General features: G+C 45.0%; 1 protein-coding gene across 1 annotated transcript; it reads right to left on the bottom strand.

Moving 5' to 3' along the window:
* Nucleotides 1-687: 687 nt before the first annotated feature.
* APOD (apolipoprotein D) lies at nt 688-18,845 on the bottom strand. The gene is made up of 5 exons (XM_032869306.1): nt 18,715-18,845; nt 14,468-14,597; nt 8,228-8,349; nt 4,735-4,823; nt 688-1,167 (listed from the first exon to the last, which is right to left on the bottom strand). The coding sequence occupies exons 2-5, from the start codon at nt 14,588-14,590 to the stop codon at nt 932-934; spliced, it is 570 nt and encodes a 189-aa protein (XP_032725197.1). The 5' UTR covers nt 14,591-14,597; nt 18,715-18,845; the 3' UTR covers nt 688-931.
* Nucleotides 18,846-19,661: the final 816 nt, after the last annotated feature.

A 19,661-nucleotide genomic window follows, 5' to 3' on the forward strand; every position in this document is an offset into this window, starting at 1 on the left:
TGATGTAAAAACAAACAAAGAAACAAAAACCCAAAAAACAAAACCTCAAGGTGGTTCCCAATTCTCTGAAGTTGGGACACCCAGAGCTGTGACTGTGAGACCCCATGGGTGCCTATGTCTTGCAGGGACTGAGACTCTCCCGGAGCTCCCCACGGTTCCCTCCATGTGCTGCTACCTTTGCACACCCCAGCTTGGACTATATATGCATCGATACTTGTCAGTCTCCCTCACTAGTTTGGGAGTTTCTGTGGGATGACAAGGGTTCAATGCCTGGAATACAGTTGGGCCTCAATAAATATCAGTTGAAAGAAAGACACCCAAAAAGTATTTTCTTAAAAAAAAAAAAATCCCCATAGTCTTCTCCCTTATTGATTCTCCCCTGCATGGACTCCAAGATGGCCCCTTGATTTAGCCTGACTCTGAGGACCTCCTGATGAGAAAATAAATACTTCAAAGAGACTGCCTGTCAGAGACTCAAAAAACAGAAGTGATTCCCCCCTAAGGGAGTGCCCACTGCAAGATGGGGACACCTGGATTCAGGCCACCCACCACCAGCCTTTGCCATCAGCTGTCCCCTTCCAGTAACAGGATTGTTACCTTTAAACTGTGCACTGCTTCGTTTCTTTCAGCAGAACTGATCAGGGATCTCCAAACATAAGCTTATAATAAAAACCCCACAATAACCAATTCAGAATCTACTGTGAGCACAGCAGGTCAGCAACAAGTTTATTATTAGACTGGCAAGGTCACAGACTGGTAGATGGCTAAGTGTTTGGGCCAACTCTCCTTGACTTTCTCTGCATGGGTTTCTGCTGTCAAATTTCCCTTCTGGTGTTTGCAATGGTTTGTGGTGGTGGGTTTGTCTTTATGGGGGTGGGGAGCAAAGCAAAAGAAGTAACAGAGAAGTAATGCAGGTTCCCTCTAGAGCCTCTCACAGTGACTCGGGGCAATTCACCTGATCTGTGATAGTCATTTTCTCAATGTCAATGTCATTAGAGGTCAGGATATCTTTTAGATAGGTCACGGTTTCTGGAGGGAGATAAGGGTTTCTTCCCAAGATCCAAACATGATCCATGTGAAAAAGCCAGACGATTGTGGTGCAGGAGTACACGAGGGCGTAGTTCTCATAGTCCGTGGCCAGAACCCAGTATGGAGCTGACGGCATCACTGAGAACCAGAGGAGGGCAGTGTTAAGAGGGAACAGGGCAAGAGGAACCTTCATCACCAGGACCCAGGAAGCCAGGGTCCTAGTTCTTCTACATGAGTGCTTCTTAATTCTGAATTCATGTGGGAATCTTATGGGAGCTTTAAAAAATCCTAGGCCACCACCCTCCAGGCCTGCCCAGATCCTGATGTGGAGGTGATTGGAACTCCTGAAGTCTTCCCCAGTGATTCCAGTCTGCAGCCCGAGCTCAGAGCCATCATTCTGGATCCTCCCTCCCTGGCAGTAGATTGGTCTGCAGAAGGTGACGGTTAACAGGGAATTTTGTTGGACCCCCTAGACTAATAGGCTGCACTTAGCACTAGTACAAATGGAGGCACCACTTAGATAAGTGGAGTCAAGAATGTGAAGTCAGGGTACGCCCGGGTGGCTCAGTTCATGATTTCAGGGTCCTGGGATCGAGTCCTACATCAGGCTCCCTGCTCAGCGGGGAGTCTGCTTGTCCCTCTGCAGCTCCCTCTGCTTATGCGCACTCTCTCCCCCACCCCATCTCTCTGACAAATTTTAAAAATCTTTAGAAGAAAAGAGAATGTGAGGTCGGGGGCCCCAGGCTTTCCAGGTCTGTACTTCCCTGCTTCCTTTATAAACTGCCTGGGGAAGGAATTAAGGACTAATGCTGATTTGTTTTTCTTTTTGTGTGATCTTCAAAAGTTCCTGTTCTTAAGAATATGGTAAATCAGGGGCGCCTGGGTGGCTCACTGGGTTAAGCCTCTGCCTTCGGCTCAGGTCATGATCTCAGGGTCCTGGGATCGAGCCCCGCATTGGGCTCTCTGCTCAGCAGAGAGCCTGTTTCCCCCTGCCTCTCTGCCTACTTGTGATCTCTCTCTCTCTCTGTGTCAAATAAATAAATAAATAAATAAAAACAAAACAAAAAAAAAACAATTTCCAATGATTTAAAAAAAAATATGGTAAATCAGGGGCGCCTGGGTGGCTCAGTGGGTGGAGCCTCTGCCTTTGGCTCAGATCATGATATCAGGGTCCTGGGATCGAGCCCCACATTGGGTTCTCTGCTCCGCTGGGAGACTGCTTCCCCCTCTCCCTCTGCCTGCCTCTCTGCCTAACTATGATCGCTCTCTCTGTGTCAAATAAATAAATAAATAAAATCTTTAAAAAAAAAAAGAATATGGTAAATCAGATGATAACAGGTTAAAAACTCTTCCTCACAAAGGGCCTATAAAGATTCATTGAGTGACATCTGCATAGTATCAAAATTTCAGCATTAAAGGGTCCTTATGGAAAAAGAAGGAAGATTTACCTTCTCCATCTGAATCCAGAAACTTCCTCTATTAACCTACCTCCACACCACAGTCCAAGGCAAGGAAAAGTCATAGCCTACCTTCTTAAAGTTAAGCGGAACATGAACCCAAATGGCAGAAAGCTGTGAGCTGACCCCATAAGAACAAAAGATTTCGACACATATCCCATCATGGGTGGTTTGCTTTTCTGGGTTTCAAGCATCCCACCTCTTCCACTCCAAAATAATCCGTTTGCCAAGCCAAACCATATCTCAACACTCGTGAATGACCATGAGAAGCTGGACAAAGGAGGCAGTGTGTGAGAGGTTAGAGCTTGGCTGGGCATCAAAGACCCAGCTGGTCATCAGTATAATACAAGAGGGCCAGTCCAGATGACAACCCAACCAGGTCCCTCCTCTCTCTGACTTTCTACCTGTTTATAAATATGAAAAAGGAAGGACACTTGGAGGATGCCTGATGGACAGAAGCCTGTACAAGGGCCCACACTGAGTGCTGTTTCTGACTTACCTTTCTAGCCCTGTTGGTGCCTGCCTGCTGGGCTCACCATGAGAGCTCGTATTCGTCATGTATCTGCTATCTGTGATTTTCCACTGCTTTGTGTGTTCCCAGCTGGACCGAGAACTCTGCAGCCCTGAGTTGTCTGGAGGAAATATTCTTCCAACCTCTTTTGGTGATGGCCTCATGCCCCACCTGCGCATAGCCAGGAGTTCACATGCTGTCTTCCTCCCACAGGGTCTAGATCTCAAGACCCATTTACCGAGATGTTTCTTCTCAGCAAAGAAAATTTCCGTATTTCTGTATTAGAAAACTCTTAACAGCCTCCTACTGCTTCTGGGAGGCACTTCGACCCAGGAACATAGCTTTTGAGGCTCTACCCAGTCTTGTCTTGTGCTCACGTACCTCCCCATCCTCTGGGTTTCTCTCTGCAGGCCTTTCCTCTTGCCATTCTTGCACTTGGGATAGCCTTTCCCATAATCTCCGCCCCCCCCACACCCTGGAAGACCCAGTGCAAACGTCTGATCCTCCACCAGAATAAATCTCCTTCTCCTCTGCTTGCCCTGCCAGGAGCTTCCTGCCTCTTCCAGCTCCTGTTCCAGGCTTCTTTTGGAAGGTCGTGCCCATAATATTTGGCCTTGCCTCCTATCCCCACCCCTCAGCTAAGAGTTTGGGGTCCTATGTTTTGGTCCCAAGTCTGCCTCTAATTAGTCCAGTGACCTTGCCTCCATCATCTAGCTTTTCTGCACTTGGACTTTCTTATTTGTGATATAAACAAGAGAAACTGACATGTACAAAGTCCCTTCCAGTTTACGGAACATGTGCCATCTCATTTACCTTTACGACACTGGGCGCAGAGGTGAAGATATTTGCCCATGGTCACATGTGTAGGAAGAACTGTTTTCATCTCCCAGAACTCCTATCTTGGTGTATGAAATAAGAGTGTCCTCTCTGCCCCCCTCTAGGGGCTTGATGGGCGGTGGGAGGTAGTGATTCCTCTTGCAGCTGTGACTTCAGTATCCGCCACTTGGGTGGGGAGAGGGACCCTCGAGCACACTGGAATTAAGAAATCTCACATTTCTGACCTGCCTTCTCCCATGTGTCTCTATCAACAGTAAAAACTAGTATTTGGTGTTTTCTCTGTTGCCCGTGTCCATTCCTCCATGAGCCCAGAGCTCAGAGGGCACATGCCCATGATCAAATATCCCTCAGAGAAACCCACAGTGTGGCGAGAAAGTGGCAGACAGAGCTGGGGCTCAGATTTACCTTCACTCGTTATCTCTTGCTGTCAAGCTTCTGTGCATATCAATTGTTCTGCTAAGAACACCACTATTAACTATTACTAACCACTAATGTTTCCAGCCTCCGTTTCCTGGGGGGTGGGCGGGTGGGAAAGGCGGGATTGGTTATCCTACTGCTCAGGCCCTGTGTGCTGCTATCTGTGCTTCCTCTATGGAAACGTGGTAGTTTTTAATAGTAAATCGCCCATGTACTTGTCAGTATCCACACTGGGGTTTAAGTCCCTCGGGGACAAACCCAGCTCTGCCTGGCTCATCATTGTATCTTTGGTGCCTAGCCCTGAGCTGCATGTAGTCGGTGCTCAACAAATAATTATGTATTAAGTCACGACAGGTGACACCCAGATGTGACAGGAGTGTTCCCACCCAGGGCTCTGACTTCTCATTTGAGGTAGAAAAGGCTCTAGCTTTCAGTTTGTGTATCTCTTATCCCTGAAACCTCCCAAGGGAAGTGAGTACTTACACCAGAAAAACTTAACTCCCAGCTTGGCAGGCTCTGTAAGGTTGCCCTGGGTGGCTTCGCCTTCAATTTGATTCACAGTTCCATCAGATCTGCAATGAGTTAAAACAAAAAAACAAAAACAAAAAAACAACGAAAAACCTTAACTCATGGGAGGCCAAAAATCAGTGAAAGGCAAGATGTGTGACACTAAGGACCAGGGCGGTGAGAATGTGATTGCTGGTTAGGAAGGCTCCGTCTCCTCTCCTTTGTCACTGTCTCACACCAGGTGGAAGCAAATGGCCTTGGAGTGATAAGAAGCAAGAACTGAAATGCTCCAGGACCGGATAACATGTTAGGCCTTTGCCCTTTAGGTCTATTTTTTGGGTCCTGTAAGGCCATTTCCCATTCTCAGGCTCCAGAGGGAGGGAGTAAAAGAGAAGGGAAAAACAAACAAACAAAACAACCCAATACACTAAGAAGATTAGCTTCTTTAAAAACAATAAAGAGCCAAAGGAAAAAACAAACAAACAAACAAAAACAAAAAAATGAGGACCGCTAGAAGTCTGGAGATCTGCAAGCTTTCCCTGCTCTTGGGGTCTCAGTGATATCTGTCCCATAAAGGCATTCATTTGCCTGAGCTCCAAGACCCCTATCCAGCCCAGCAGGCTTCTGACTGAGTGTGGGAGATTTTGACCCTGGCCAGGTACAGCAGGCAAAGAGAAAACATTTGTGATTCTCAGAGATGTTGAATGAGAAGAAATGTCCATCTCACAATGAGTGCCACCTTCCACTTACAATTGGCAGTGTCATTTCTTTCTTAGTGGTTTATAAAATGGTGGTGTGTCTGAAGTGATGGTCTCAGATTGAATGAAGTACTTTCACTCTTTTTAAGGGAGCTGGCTCCATTTCTGGGTAACTGGCCATGACCTCGGGGACCTGGGGGAGTGGGAAAATGCCTGGGGATAGACTGAAGGAAGGTGCTCACATATCACAGGGCTCTTCGAGGACACTGAAGGATGAGCAGCTCATTTGTCACTTCTCAACGGGCAAATAAACTAGAGGAGTAGCGTATGTTAGAAAGTCAGTAGGAGAGGCGCCCGGGTGGCTCAGTGGTTTAAGCCTCTGCCTTCGGCTCAGGTCATGATCTCAGGGTCCTGAGATCGAGCGCTGCGCCGGGCTCTCTGCTCAGCAGGGAACCTGCTTACCCCACTCCCCCGCCCTCTCTCTGTGTGCTGTTCTGCCTTCTTGTGATCTCTCTCACTCTCTGTCAAATAAAGAAAGTCAGTAGGCTATGTTGAGTGTTGATGTCCAGAAACCAGACAAGAAACAGGTAAGGAAGGATGGCAGAGGTACTCTGATGCTGTTGGATATGCTGCTGGATGTCTGTCTGTCCTCAAGTAGGGCTGGAGACCAGACCCTGAGCTGTCACCTGGAACTCCACTGGGAAGACAAGAAGGTCCATTTCCATCTGCATATGGTTGCTTAGCAACAAACCAGCCTCTTCTCAACAGACTCCTCCCCTTTCCTTCATCATTAATGCTTTGTCCAGAACCGTTTCCAAAAAACAGTCTCTAATCATAAGCTCACAGTTTGTTCATGGGAAAAACACACATGTATTTTTCAAGGGAGGCAGCAGTATTTATTAAATGATTAGACCACACCAAACACTGTTCTAAGTGATTTGCACATGTTATCTCACCCAAAGCTCACAAAGCCCTATGGAGGGAGGTTCTATGATTATCGCCATTTTACAGAGATGAAACGGAGGCTTAGGGAATGAGCATACATCACTGAAGATCCCATTGTCAGTATCTGGCAGAACCAGGATTTGAAACTGGGCAGCCTAACTCCCCAGCCTGAACCCTTCAGCTCCCAGCCCTGTGCCAGCTGCTCTGGCCCTCAGATTCTCCGACCCTGGCTACGAGTACTTTGCTCAGACTCCATGCTGTGCCTCTCTGCCCATTCGACAGTACTCCTGAGAGGAAAACCGTTCCCCTCTCCTGAGCTAACAAACCCTTCTCCGTGTGTCTTTGAATCTTAAACAGACGTGACCCTGCGGGCTGAGCAACCTAATACTCAGGATACGGTTCCAGACGACTCCCTGCCAGCTCCAAAAGAGAGGTGAAAGAGGTTTGGGATCTGTGTCATTGCCTGACTCTTGGTCACAGAATGGGACAAAATATTTGAAATGAAGTCACTGCAACTTTAGATGGCTGCCTGCCTCCCAATTCCTGGAGCTTTTCCTGGGCTCTGAAATAACCTGGTTTTCTCTTTATAGGCCCTTAAGAGTAAGACTCTCACTCTTGTATGTACGCAGGGCCAAGAGTCACCCCCCGGTATCTTGGCTCACAGGAAGCTTAGTGGATAGTAGGATGGCCACACGAAGCCCTAGTAACTTCTAGGCTGGGTTGTGGTTGTTTTTTTGAAGTTGACACTGTTCTCAGATCCTGTAGGGAACAGGAAGTTCAACCCTTCATCTCCAGCCTTCCTTTCATGTGTCCTCTGTCCTCTTCCTCATTTCACTTCTTAAATTTCCGTGTTGTTACTCCAAGCTGTGTGGCCCTTGGGAAATTACTTGACCTCTCTGTACCTCAGTTTCCTCTTCTAGAAAAATGAGGTTAATAACAGCACCTACCTCAGGGTCGCTATGGGGATGAAATGAATATGCACACTCATTTACATTTACACACATATAGGTCCACATGTGTATAGGTGTGTATACAAAATAGTGCCTTGAACAGAGGAAGTGCTTAATATCTGTCACTATTGTTTATTGTTGCTCTTACTTTTGTTGTGGAAGGTAGGTAGGAACTTTTTCAGGAGCTCTTTTAAAGTTTACATTTGCTTTCTAAAGTATGAACTTTTGTATCAAATAGAAATCCGTTAGAAGCTCCCAGTAATAAAAAAGTATACTTTTCTAAGCTTTCCTGTCACATAACCCAGAGGGCGACTATGTCTGTATCTAATAGTCAAAGTTGTCTGGAGATGGAATAAACTGTCGTGGAAGGCAATGAGCTACCCATTCCTGGAAGGATTCAAGCAGAGCTGAATGTCCTCTGTCAGTAGATAATGTACAAGGGCTTCTCTCTTGGTTTGGGAGATCAGATGAGAAGGTTCCTCCCCTTGTCCTCTGCTACCTGAGTATCTATTTCACAATAAAAGTGGGAACCCCACAGTTTGGGTTCCCGTTGAGTCCCAAGTGCCTTTCCCGGGGAGTACATATACAACAGGTACATAATACAGGGAGTACACAATAGAGTTAAGTACACAATACAATAAGATGCTAGGCCAGTGGTGTTACAAATAAATGAGTAGTTCCTCGCCCCCCACCACCACGCCCCACCATTCCACTTGCCAAGAGTCGTCATCTCAGGACCTGCTGTTAACAGGCGGTGCATACCCAGCCGCACTGGCACCCCCTTGAACTAGACTGCAAGGACACCCAGTCACCCCAGGACAGCTCTCTTGTGGCTGGCTCCAGGACTGTGCTGCTTTTGAAACCACAGCCACTCACCTCAACTCCTGGTTTATCACTTTGATGTTTCCGTTTTCCATTAACGAATAGTTGGCCTGGATGCAACTTCCCTTCTCAAAGCTCACCGGGATCTTCTCAATTTCATACCATCGTCCAAGATACTGCAGAGATAACAACAAACAGAGAAAACTCTGCAGTTCTCTGGGGACCTGCAAACTCTTCCCTATTGTTGTCTTTTAGAGCAGAGCCTTTTCCTGGGAAACCAAGCAAAATGGGCTGCATTGTTCCCAACAGCAACTGAGCAAGATACTGCTTCAAAGGAGAGTAAGTGAATCAGATGTGCAGGCATTTGTCGAATGCCACATTTTATTCCTCAAGTGCTCTTTATTTAGATATGCTGTCAGTGGCCCCTCCAGCCAAAATCTATGTGAAATTCTAGACTCTGTAAAAGAGAGGAAGCAGTCCAGATGATGTAAGGTGCCATCTCAAATATTTTGTGATTCTACGAGGCATCTCTGAATTGTGTGCAAAGTCAGATATGTTCACTGTGGGGAACTGGGACTCCAAGGTTGGTAGAATTCTCCTCATTTGACCCTGAAGAGGGAACTGGTCACAAAGGCTTTTGGCAGGTAATCAGGATTTAGGAGACTGATATCATTCTTCCCGTGGGGGCTTGGTCTCAGTTTATAACTTCACGTACAGAGTCAGCATTAAAGGAAGTGTGTGACTGTGGGTGAGGGGAGACAGGTGTTTTCGTGTGTCCATGCACCATCTTGCATGGAGACTTGCTCCAATTTACAACCTTCATGGGGGGCAATGTGGAATTATCTAGCAAAGCTGAAAATACATACAGTGCATATATGAGGTTATTTGCTGCAGTACCGTTTTTAAGAACAAAACACAGGAAACTAGAGTCTAAGTGAGCATTAGTAGGGGATGGGGTCCATCAATGATGGCACATCCATACAATGGAATGTTATACTCCTTTTCTTGAAGGAGTCCTATGTAATTACCTCCCAGATACATTCAATGGAGAAAGAGCTGGGTGAAAATAAAGCACATGGAAAAATGGGGGGAAAGGTTATTATATTCATTTTTTAAAAGATTTTGTTTATTTTTAGAGAGATAGAGCACTAGAGAGAGAAAGACAAAGAGCAAGCATGAATGGGGGGCAGAGGGAGAGGGAGAAGCAGACTCCCCGCTGAGCAGGGATCCTGATGTGGGGCTCCATCCCAGGACCCTGGGATCAGGACCTGAGCCGAAGTAGATGCTCAACCAACTGAGCCCCCCAGGTCCCAATTACATTCCTTTTCTGTCCCCGCTATAACAAACAAATTACCACAAGCTCACAACATGAATTTGTGGTCTCACAGTTCTGTACATCACAGTTTTGTACATCAAGTGAGCTTGGTTAGTATCAAGGTGTTGGCAAGGCTGTGTTCCTTTCTAGAGACTCTAGAGAACTGTTGTCTTCTTGCCTTGTCCAAGTTCTAGAGGCCACCCACATTCCTTGGTTGATGAACCCCTACCTCCGTCTTCAGGGCCAGCAAAAGCAGGGGGAGATTCTTATCACACTGCATCTTTCTGACCACAGCTGGGGAAGGTTCTCTGCTTTCAGTGATTGGGCCCACTGGATAATCCAGGCCACTCTTGCCATCTCCAAGTCTAGAACTTTATTTATTTATTTATTTAAAAAGATTTTATTTATTTATTTGAGAGAGAGAGAGATTGACCATGAGAGGGGAGAGGTCAGAGGGAGAAGCAGACTACCCTCCGAGCCGGGAGCCTGATGTGGCACTCGATCCTGGGACTCCAGAATCATGACCTGAGCTGAAGGCAGTCGCTCAACCAACTGAGCCACCCAAGTGCCCCCAAGTCTAGAACTTTAATCACATCAGCACAATTCCCCTTTCCATGGAAAGTAGAATATCCACAGGTTCCAGGGATCGGGGTGGGGACATTGTTCTGCCTACTGCAGTTATGTATGTATTTGTGGACATAAACATTATCTCCCAAAAGATACACAGTGAACTGTTTTTACTGGCTGCTACTAGAGAGGGAAACTGAGGTAGAAAGGAAATGGGAAGGAATAAACCTTTTCATTGAATGTTCTTTGGTACATTTAGAATTTTGAACCATATGAATGTATTTACTTAGTCAAAATACTAATTCAAAAGATTTTAGAAATGTATTACCCAACAAGGGAAAAAGTGGAGATGCACTCACCTTCAATAGAGTCAGGCTTTGAACTGAGAGCGTCCTGCCAAGAGGGGGCAGTATTACGCCAATCACATGGCTCTTGCTCAAATCTATATTCCTGTTTATGACCTAAATGTTCCACTCATTTATGAAAGCACATCTTTCCTTTAAACCACTGAAATCAACATTCACTTAAAGCACCGAAAAATAAGGTGAAAGATCATTTAGTTTCCTCGGCATCCTCAAAAAATGCTCCATTTTATACAGAGCATTTAAAAGAGTTCTATTATTGTTAAGGTGAGTTCAGGGTTCCACAATTAAAACCAACTCAGAGGTTGAAGATTGCTTTTCATGTCATGCTCCTTTATAATTTCATAGTATTTTTGTGAAAGCCATTTCATGGTTTTGGGTCTGGCTTCTCTAACCACATAAGGATAGATCAATGTTTAAAAAGAATCCTGGAGGGGCGCCTGCGAGGCTTAGTCCGTTCGGCTTCCAGCTCTTGATTTTGGCTCAGATCATGATCTTGGGGTTGAGAGATTGAGCCCTGCATTGGGCTCCGCACTGATTGGGGAGCCTGCTTGGGATCCTCTCTCTCCCTGTCCCTCTGCCCCTCCCTGCTCCTGCGCAAGCCCCACTGCCCCCCCCCCCCCCCCCTTCCCCCCCCCCCCTTTTTTTTCAAAAAAAAAAAAAAAAAAAGGAAAGAAAAGAAAAAAGAATCCTGGAAAAGAGGAAGAGATAGAAGTAAAACTATCTGTATTTGCAGATAACATGATTTTGTAATAGAAAATCCCAAGGAATCCACACACACAAGAACTATAGGAACTGATAAATGAAATCAGCAAGGTTAAAGGATACGAGATCAATATACAGAAAGCAAATGGGTTTCTACACTTACAATGAACCCTCTGTAAGTTATGAAAATTCCACTTACAATAGTATCAAATAAATAAAATACTTAGGAATAAATTTAACCAAAGAAACGCAAAACTTATACCCTGAAAAATATAAAATGTTGTTGAAAAAAATGAAAGAAGTCCTAAGTAAATGTAAAGATAATCTATGTTCAGGGACTGGAAGGCTTAAAATTGTTAAGATGACAATGTTCTCCAGATTGATTTAGATTCAGTGCAGTCTTTATAGAAACAAAACAAGCAGAGAAGCACAGTGGAAACATGTTGGGCCCATAAAAACAAAACAAAAAACAACAACTCTGCTTTTTTACAGAAATGGACAACCAGATCCTGAAATTCATATGGAAATGCAAAGGACTCAGACTAGCCAGAAGAACAAAGTTGGAAGCCTCATATATTCTAATTTCAAAACTTACTACAAAGCTATAGTAATCAATACTATATAGCACTAGCGTAAGGATGGATATATATAACAATATAATAGAATTGAGAGTCCAAAAAATAAACTCTTACATATATGGCCAATTGATTTTCAACAAGGATGCCAAGATTATTCAATGAAAGAATAGTCTTGTCAAAAAAAAGTTCTGTGACAACTGAATATCCAAAATTATAAAGTTGGACTTCTAGATCATCCTATATACAAAGTTTAACTTATAATGGACCGCAAACTTAAATGTAATGATTAAAACTAAAAAAAACTTTTAAGAAAACATAGAAATTAATCTTCATAGCCTTGCATTAGGCAATGCGTTTTTTACCTTGCATTAGACAATGAGTTTTTTGGAGATCAAAAGCACAAGCCACAAAAGAAGAGAATAGATAAATTGGACCTCCTTAATATTAAAAACTTTTGTGCTTCAAAGGACACATTGATAAAGTGAAAAGAGAATCCATAGGATGGGGTAAATATTTGCAAATCCTATATCTGATAAGAGACTTGTATCTAAAACGTATAAAGAATTCTCAGAGCTCAATAATTAAAAGATAAATAAGCCAAGTAAAAGACAGGCAAAGGACTCAGACATTTCTCCAAAGAAGAAATACAAATGGACAATAAACACATGAAAAGATGCTCGTCATCATTAACCATCAGAGAAATGCAAATCAAAACCGCAATGAGATAGCACTTTGTGCCCTCTAAAATTTTAAGGACTATAATCCAAAAGATGACAACAAGTGTGAGCAAAGATACGGAGAAATCGGTGTGAGACACTGCTGCTGGGAATGTAAAATGGTGATGCAGCTCTTTTGGAAAACAGTCTGGCAGTTTCTCAAAAGATTAATGTGGAAGTTACCATATGACCTAGCAATTCTCTTCCCAGCTATACGCCCAGGAGAACTGAAAATGTATGTCCACCAAAAAAACTCCCTTAAAGACAAAGACACAAAAATCTTACACATGAATGCTTGTAGCAGCATTATTCCTAATAGTTTAAAAGTGTAAACAACCCAAATAATGAACAGGTAAATAACATGTGGTATTGTCCATGCAGGAGAATATTATTTGCCAAGGAAAAGGGCTGAAGTATAGATACATAGTACAATATGGATGAACTCTGAAAATATTATGTTGCGTGAAAGGAATCAGTCTAAAAAAACCACGTACTGTATGATTCTGTCCCTATGAAATGTCCAGAATAGGAAAATTCATAGGGAGAGTTGATTGCCTGGGGCTGGCGGGTGGGGGTGGAAATGGAGAGTGACTATTTGTGGGTAGGAATGATGAAAATATTCTAAAATTGATTGTGGTGATGGTTTCATAACTCTGATTATAAAAAAAATAGAAAGTGAACTTTAAACAGGTGAATTATGTGTTATATGAATTATATTTCAGCAAAACTTTCTTAAACATCCCGCTTCACACCCCAAGGGACTTTTGTAAATATGGTTCAATTATAATTTTCAAAGTGTCTTTGGATTTTTAGCCCCAAATAGAAATATAATTCAAATTCCCTGGATTTTTTTCTGGAAAGTCTCCTGTAGCTTAGCAGGGTTGCCTGGATAAAAGGGACTAGCCTGTAACAGTTACAGAGTGAGCGGTGTAAACTGTGCTGTATGTGTCCTTCCTACCTCCCTTGTGTGACTCTGTAGACGGTGCTCCTTCCCCACAGCCTGCAGGCTCTGAGCTCTCGTCCCTCACTCCTCTACCTAACCACCCCAAGAGGTCCCAACACTTGTTCATACTGAGGAGTGAGTGACTGATAACAATTTTAATATTACCCATCATGAGTACTGTCTCTTAAAAAAGATCCAAACTTTCTGTTAAGGAGAAAATGTCTTCAGAGCGAGATTCTAGGCATGAGTTCATAGCAATGGAAACCTTTCCTGTTTCCACTAGCTGCCTCTTTCTCCTATTCCCTGCATGTAGATATGCATACATATACACAGGAAGGCTGAGCCTGATCCCAGGAAGAAAAACCACATATGGGGACCCGGTTATATTAGAATCTTTTTAGTGCAGGTAACACTCTTGGGGGAGTTTTGTCCTTTTCTAGGCCCTGCGGGAGGAACTCCTGGGTACCCAGCATTGTGGCGAAGGCTGGTCTTGAATCCCCCTCTGCATGGATTAGCAGGGTGACCTGGGTGGGTGATGAGCTGTCTGACACTGAGCTTCTTCATCCGTAGAATGCGGAGAATAGCCCTGGAGCTGCTGCCTGTCCGTCAACTGCCCCATGTCCTCGCAGCCTAGCTGGGTTCACCTCTGCCACTGTGGACAATTCCCATGCACACGCTGCCAGCTGTCCACCTTGAGTCCACGTCTCCCCCTTGGCCTGAAGGCCTTGCCAGCACCCCAGAGTGCCCACAGTTGGCTCATACCCCTCCATGGGACAATCTGAGGAGCATTCTACACATTTCCTGAGAGGATTCCCAGCAGGACGGAACCCTGTTGTTAACAGTGTTACTGTTGAGGAACGCACCCTTAGTTGCTCTTCTGCTTCTCTGTCTGCTTCCCCACAGGCCCACATTGCTTCCTGGGATCATCCTCCCAAACTCTCTGCTCCCCAGTTCTTGCCTGAGTCTGCTTTTGGGGGATCCCCCAAGAGGATAAGTACCTACCTCAAGGCTAGCTGTGGGACTCAAAGCAGAATACTAACACTGAAGCCTGGTAGATGTTTATTCAAACGGGAGGCAAAACGGATAGGAGGTTAGCCTTTTACCACACCTTATTCACATCAAAGTTCTCTTGCACTGGAGGAGTCGGGCATTTCCCAAGATGGAAGGCTTGTCCGGATGCCGCACTGAAGAGGCCGGCCAGTGCGGAGAGCAGCAGCAGCGCGGTCACCATCTTGGGGCTGTGGAGGGAACCTGGAGTTAGGAGAAACCAAGCAGCTTGAGTCGTTCTGGGCTTCCAAGGACATGCAGTCACACAGGGTGGGGGGGGATTTCTGGGGACCTCTCTGGAGACCTCCCCCCTGAACCCTTTGGCAATCGCCCTGCAGGCCACCTGGGTCATCATCTTCAATGGCCCTGGGAGGCATTCCACCTCCCGGAGCCTCTCCAGAACTTTGTACCCCCTGGGTGAGCACACTCTGCCTGGTGCTGGAGCTCGTTGGATTTATTTTGCAACTGCTCCCTCCTAATTATGCATTTTTCAAGGACAGGCACCCCCAGGACCCGGCAGTGTCAGGCACAGTCCAGACTTGTTAATGAAGAGAAACGATGTGGGGTGGGGGTAGGAAAAGGTTGAAGTTGTCGAGGGAACCGCGCGCGAGAAAAAAGATGAACATAAACAGAGCACGACATTTGGTGTCTTAGGAGACTCATAAGAGAGATGCCTCCCTGATCCACAGCCCATCTCCCGCCCCCCACCCCCCCAACTCCTCCCACTCCCTGCCTTGCTGGGCTGTTCACCAACCAGAAGTATGCCTGAGACCTGACAGGCAGCTGCGTATTGGGGACCCCAAGGCACTTCAGCTGGGTTCGAATGCAGGCTTTGCCACATACTAAGTATAACTGTGTCCAGTTCACAATTGAGCTTCCCGGGCTATTACGTGGAAATAATAATCATACCAATTCCAGGAAGTTTTGCAAGAATTAAATGAGATGTATAGAGAGAGCATTTCAGGTGGTGTCTGATATAGAGAAAATGCTTCATAAACACTAGTTATTGTTACCATGAAAAGCAGACACAAATAATTGTTTCCTGAATTTCTCTTTGGACTTCTGTTGGGAATATTTTTCTTTCTTTCTTTCTTTTTAAAAAATTTTATTTATTTGACAGAGAGACAGCGAGAGAGGGAATACAAGCAAAGGGGTGGGAGAGGGAGAAGCAGGCTCCCTGCTGAGCAGGGAGCCCGATGAGGGATTGGATTCCAGGACTCTGGGATCATGACCTGAGCTAAAGGCAGATGCTTAACAACTGAGCCACCCAGATGCCCCGTGAGGATATTTTTCATAGATGTGCATTTATTTTTATTTTTATTTATTCTTTTAGTTGCATAGACAGGGAAACCTATGTGCATTTAACTAGAGGTGGACCAGTAGCTAGCAACAGGCATTTCAGCCCAAGCTCCCTTCCCTGCTTCTTGCCCTGACCTCTTCCATGTGACTCCTTGCCTGTGGCTGCACAGGAGCTATTTCTAGCTCTTTCCCTTTCTCCCTGCAATGAAGAGGACTGAATCCATGCAAGCCAAATGTTCTCAGATCTGAGGATTTAAAAGGATGTGTCATAACAGGAATAATTATAACCACTTTATTATGGTTAAACCTCTAAATAACCTTTAATAATCAATAGCTTTTCTTCTGGAGGTTTCACTGCTCCATTTCCAAAGGAACAGTTACATAATGAGTAAAGCTGCCAGCCAGGGATGGTGGTGGCGGGGTGGTGGCTGAGTCTCCCTTGAGCAAGCCAAGTCTGGGGTAGGACCCCACCTTCTCTGAGAATCCACCTCCCATCGGCTCCTTCCACCATGTAAACAACATCTGTATTTTAACCTTTGGGGAGATGATGGGAATCGCCTGAACTTACAAAAATTTGCATCCATCTCTGAGAAATTCTTAGAACTGTGGAGCTCTACTCTTGGCCCTCAGTAGGCTCCAAGTTCTCCGTGCCTTGGCCAGAAGATCCAAACTCAAAGGCTGGTCACACATTACGCACGTTCTACAGGGCCCCCCAAACTGGCAGGACCTGAGAGGTCCTTTACCCATTTCCCAAACCCCTGGGTGTACAGATGGAAGCTGAATGCCAGAAGGGGCAGAGAGCTGGGACTCAGGGGCCATCGCCAGCTGTCCATCCTGCAGCAACCCTCAGACAGGCTTCCTTCTGCACACCAGCTTTGGTGACTTTCAGTAAACACCTACCTCTGTAACCTTGATGAGCCTCATTTCACCGTGTGACAACTATACCAAAAGTCAGTTCCCTGTCTTACTCTGACAAATCTCTTATTACAAAATGTTCTCTTGTGGGCTGAAGCATGTGCTTTAGCTCTGTAGGAGGATTTCAGAGCAAGGCTAATTCTTAGCGTTGCTCGAATCTCTTCCAAAGATGCCTCTTCCTTTTTACTCCTCTGGTTAAAACTTTTTGTGAGAGTAAGGGTTGATGGCATCCATAATTTCTTTTCCAGGCCCCTCCCATTCTAACTTACTCCACACTTCTTCAGCACCTTCTGAAGGGGAGGTAGTGGGGAGAGGACTTGAGAGACAAGTTGAACAAAGTGAAGCCATTTTGGTTTTAGGCTAATCCTTAACCAAGAGTTGGCAGGGCATAAAAAGGGTTACAAGATCTGACTCACAGAAGCCGCAAGACCCCATTCCCTTAGGTAATAAAAGCGGTAAAGGTCAGACATTCTTAAAATTGCTCCCTGCAGGTAATTTCACAATCCTAAAACAAAGGAAAAACTCACCACCCAATGTAAATGAAAAACCCAAGTTAAAGAGTGAGCCCCTCCCTATATGGTTAGTTAATTAAAAAAACTTATAAGACCCTTTATTAGAGGCAAAGGGGTGTCCTTTTTGTCAGCTGGAAGGGGGGACTACTATTTTGTGAGGTAGCTCCTTTCTTCTATACTTAATACATCTTTGTCCCTTTCTCTAAACAGCTTGCTCTCAAATTCTTGCCCTTGCAAGGCCAAGAACCCTCTCAGCTATGGGCCTGAGGCCCTCCCTCTGGATCAAAGGTAAATCGCATTATTAACATACACCTGTGAACTTGGGTATGTGTGACCTATATTTTTGCATCATCTTCTGAATACTAATGGGAAGATGTCTTAAGTAGGGGAGTTTACATATTTTAAAAATAAATATAATTTAGGGGCTCCTGGGTGGCTAAGTGGTTTAAGTCTCTGCCTTGGGCTCAGGTCATGGTCTCAGGGTCCTGGGATGGAGACCTACATTGGGCTCTCTGCTCAGTGGGGAGCCTGCCCCCCCCCCCCCGCCTGCCTCTCTGCCTACTTGTGATCTCTCTCTCTGTCAAATAAATAAATAAAATCTTTAAATAAATAAGTAAATAAAATTTAAATGCTTTTAACTGAATATTCAATTATTTAGTAAGAATTCTACTAAGGTTATGTACACCCACCCTGGGCCAGCACTGACTCTGTGAACTGAAACTCACAGTCATTGAACTTCCCCATGGAGAAGCCAGGGCCTCAGTATGTTGAACGGGCCCCACCCCATACGGCCACAATACCTTACCTGTTAGGGTCCCGCACTGACATTCTCTTTGTACCCAATGGTGTTAATGAGCCCAGGTTTGTTCCTGATAAGCTCTGAAGCCAGAACTTCCTTACACCAGGTCTCCTAGGAGCCTGTTTTCTTGATGCCTGCTATTACCCAGGACCTGGTCCCTGATTTTAAAGATCTGCAGATCCAAAGAGGACTGGCTTCTGAGATTTCACGTGATAAAACAAAATACATTTCCGCAAGTCAATGGGTCTAAAAAACCCATTTAGCTGCTGAATCCAACAAGAAACCATGTCTTCTCAGGAAAATAGTTTTGTACCACATTGTTAAATAAATTTTCTATTCACAGGATGAATTCCAGTTCACTTTTCAGTTAATTTTACTGTTGCACACCAGTGGATGACAAGTGGAGAACCCATCCAGGACAGTACTGGTGTAGGGAAAATTTTCCTATCGTCTATCTAGCATAGAAGAGGGTGCCCAGTGCAAGCAGAAGACTCTGAGAGGAGTCAACATGGGTTTGGCAGCCCAGTTTGGCATCTGTTGTCAAAGTCTTTTCTTGACTTGTTTGGGATAGCTGAACCTCAGTTTCATCATCTGAAAATGGGATAGTTAGTATCTACCTTGGAAGGGAGCTTGAGGAAAAATGAGACCAAATTTGCAAAGCAGCAGATACAAACCCTCCATCGTGTTAGTTACTATTGTTAGCTGAAAAGGGGCCATAGAAAGCCAAGACTGTCTCTAGGGTAAGCATCATTCATCATAAATGAAAATTAAAACAATACATACCTTTTTGGTCAAGATGAAGGCAGTTTCCACATGCAAACTCATCCAGCTTAGGATGCCTTCTCTTGTTGACTGGCTTCTCCCAAGCTGTTTTATAAGCTTCACAGGGTCATTGATGTTTCATTTTAATGCATGCCACACCCCGCCCAGTTCAGGAAGGCTGGCCTAAAAGCTTAGCTCTGTACCAAACACAAAAATGGGATGTTTTGTCCATCTCCCTCCCCCAGTTTCCTTCACAGCTGCTCCCTGCAAAAGAAACAATGAGATACTGTGTGTGTGCATGTATGTGAGAGCAAGGGAAAGACAAAGTGCATTTCATTCAAAACATCTTTTTTGCTGTGTGGATTTTCTAATTTAATTTTCTCAGTCAGAAATGCACTTTTAAGTTCCAGGAAGATGAGTTGCAACCTGTTTTCGAGCATCTGGTATTTATTTTTCATTTTTGTGTAAATGAAAAATCAACAATCTCATTTCCCCACACAGAGCATGAATTCCACCCCATGAGGTCCGCGGTCTGGACTGTGGTTTGGGCAACAGGACGAAGGTTAAGAATTAGAGATGTTTTTTTGTGTGATCCTGGGGAAGCCACCCACTTCTCTGAGTCTCAGTCTCCCCACTGTGAAGGAGAGACTGTCATTTCTGTGTCTGCCAGAGCTGGGGGTGCAGGGGAGTTTCCAGCTGGGAAAGAGCTGGGGCTGAGAGCTGAGAATGCCAAAGGTTTCTTGCACAGCTGCTCACTCTGGACCGTTCCTGCCCCTCCCAGCTGCATATTCTCTGTGGCCTCTTACTGCCTGGGGTGGAAGTGGATTTCAGATGCTCATTGCACAGAGATGGGGCTGAGCCTCCTCTTTCAATGGAATTAGCAACTTTGAATCTTAGGACTTGGATTCTATGCCTCTGTGATAAAGCAGGAGGTATTTTTAGTGGCACATAGATAAGACAGTATCTTT

Source organism: Lontra canadensis, unplaced genomic scaffold (assembly GCF_010015895.1).
Source record: "Lontra canadensis isolate GAN:19392208 unplaced genomic scaffold, GSC_riverotter_1.0 scaffold38, whole genome shotgun sequence".
NCBI classification, from domain to species: domain Eukaryota; kingdom Metazoa; phylum Chordata; class Mammalia; order Carnivora; family Mustelidae; genus Lontra; species Lontra canadensis.

Coding starts and splice junctions, on each gene's coding strand:
- APOD (XM_032869306.1), bottom strand. CDS start 14,590: ATGGTGACCGCGCTGCTGCTGCTCTCCGCACTGGCCGGCCTCTTCAGT. Junction 8,350..14,467: donor AGAACTTTGATGTGAATAAG/GTGTGGTAAAAG, acceptor TTATCTCTGCAG/TATCTTGGACGATGGTATGA. Junction 1,168..4,734: donor GGGAGTTAAGTTTTTCTGGT/GTAAGTACTCAC, acceptor TCTGGTTCTCAG/TGATGCCGTCAGCTCCATAC.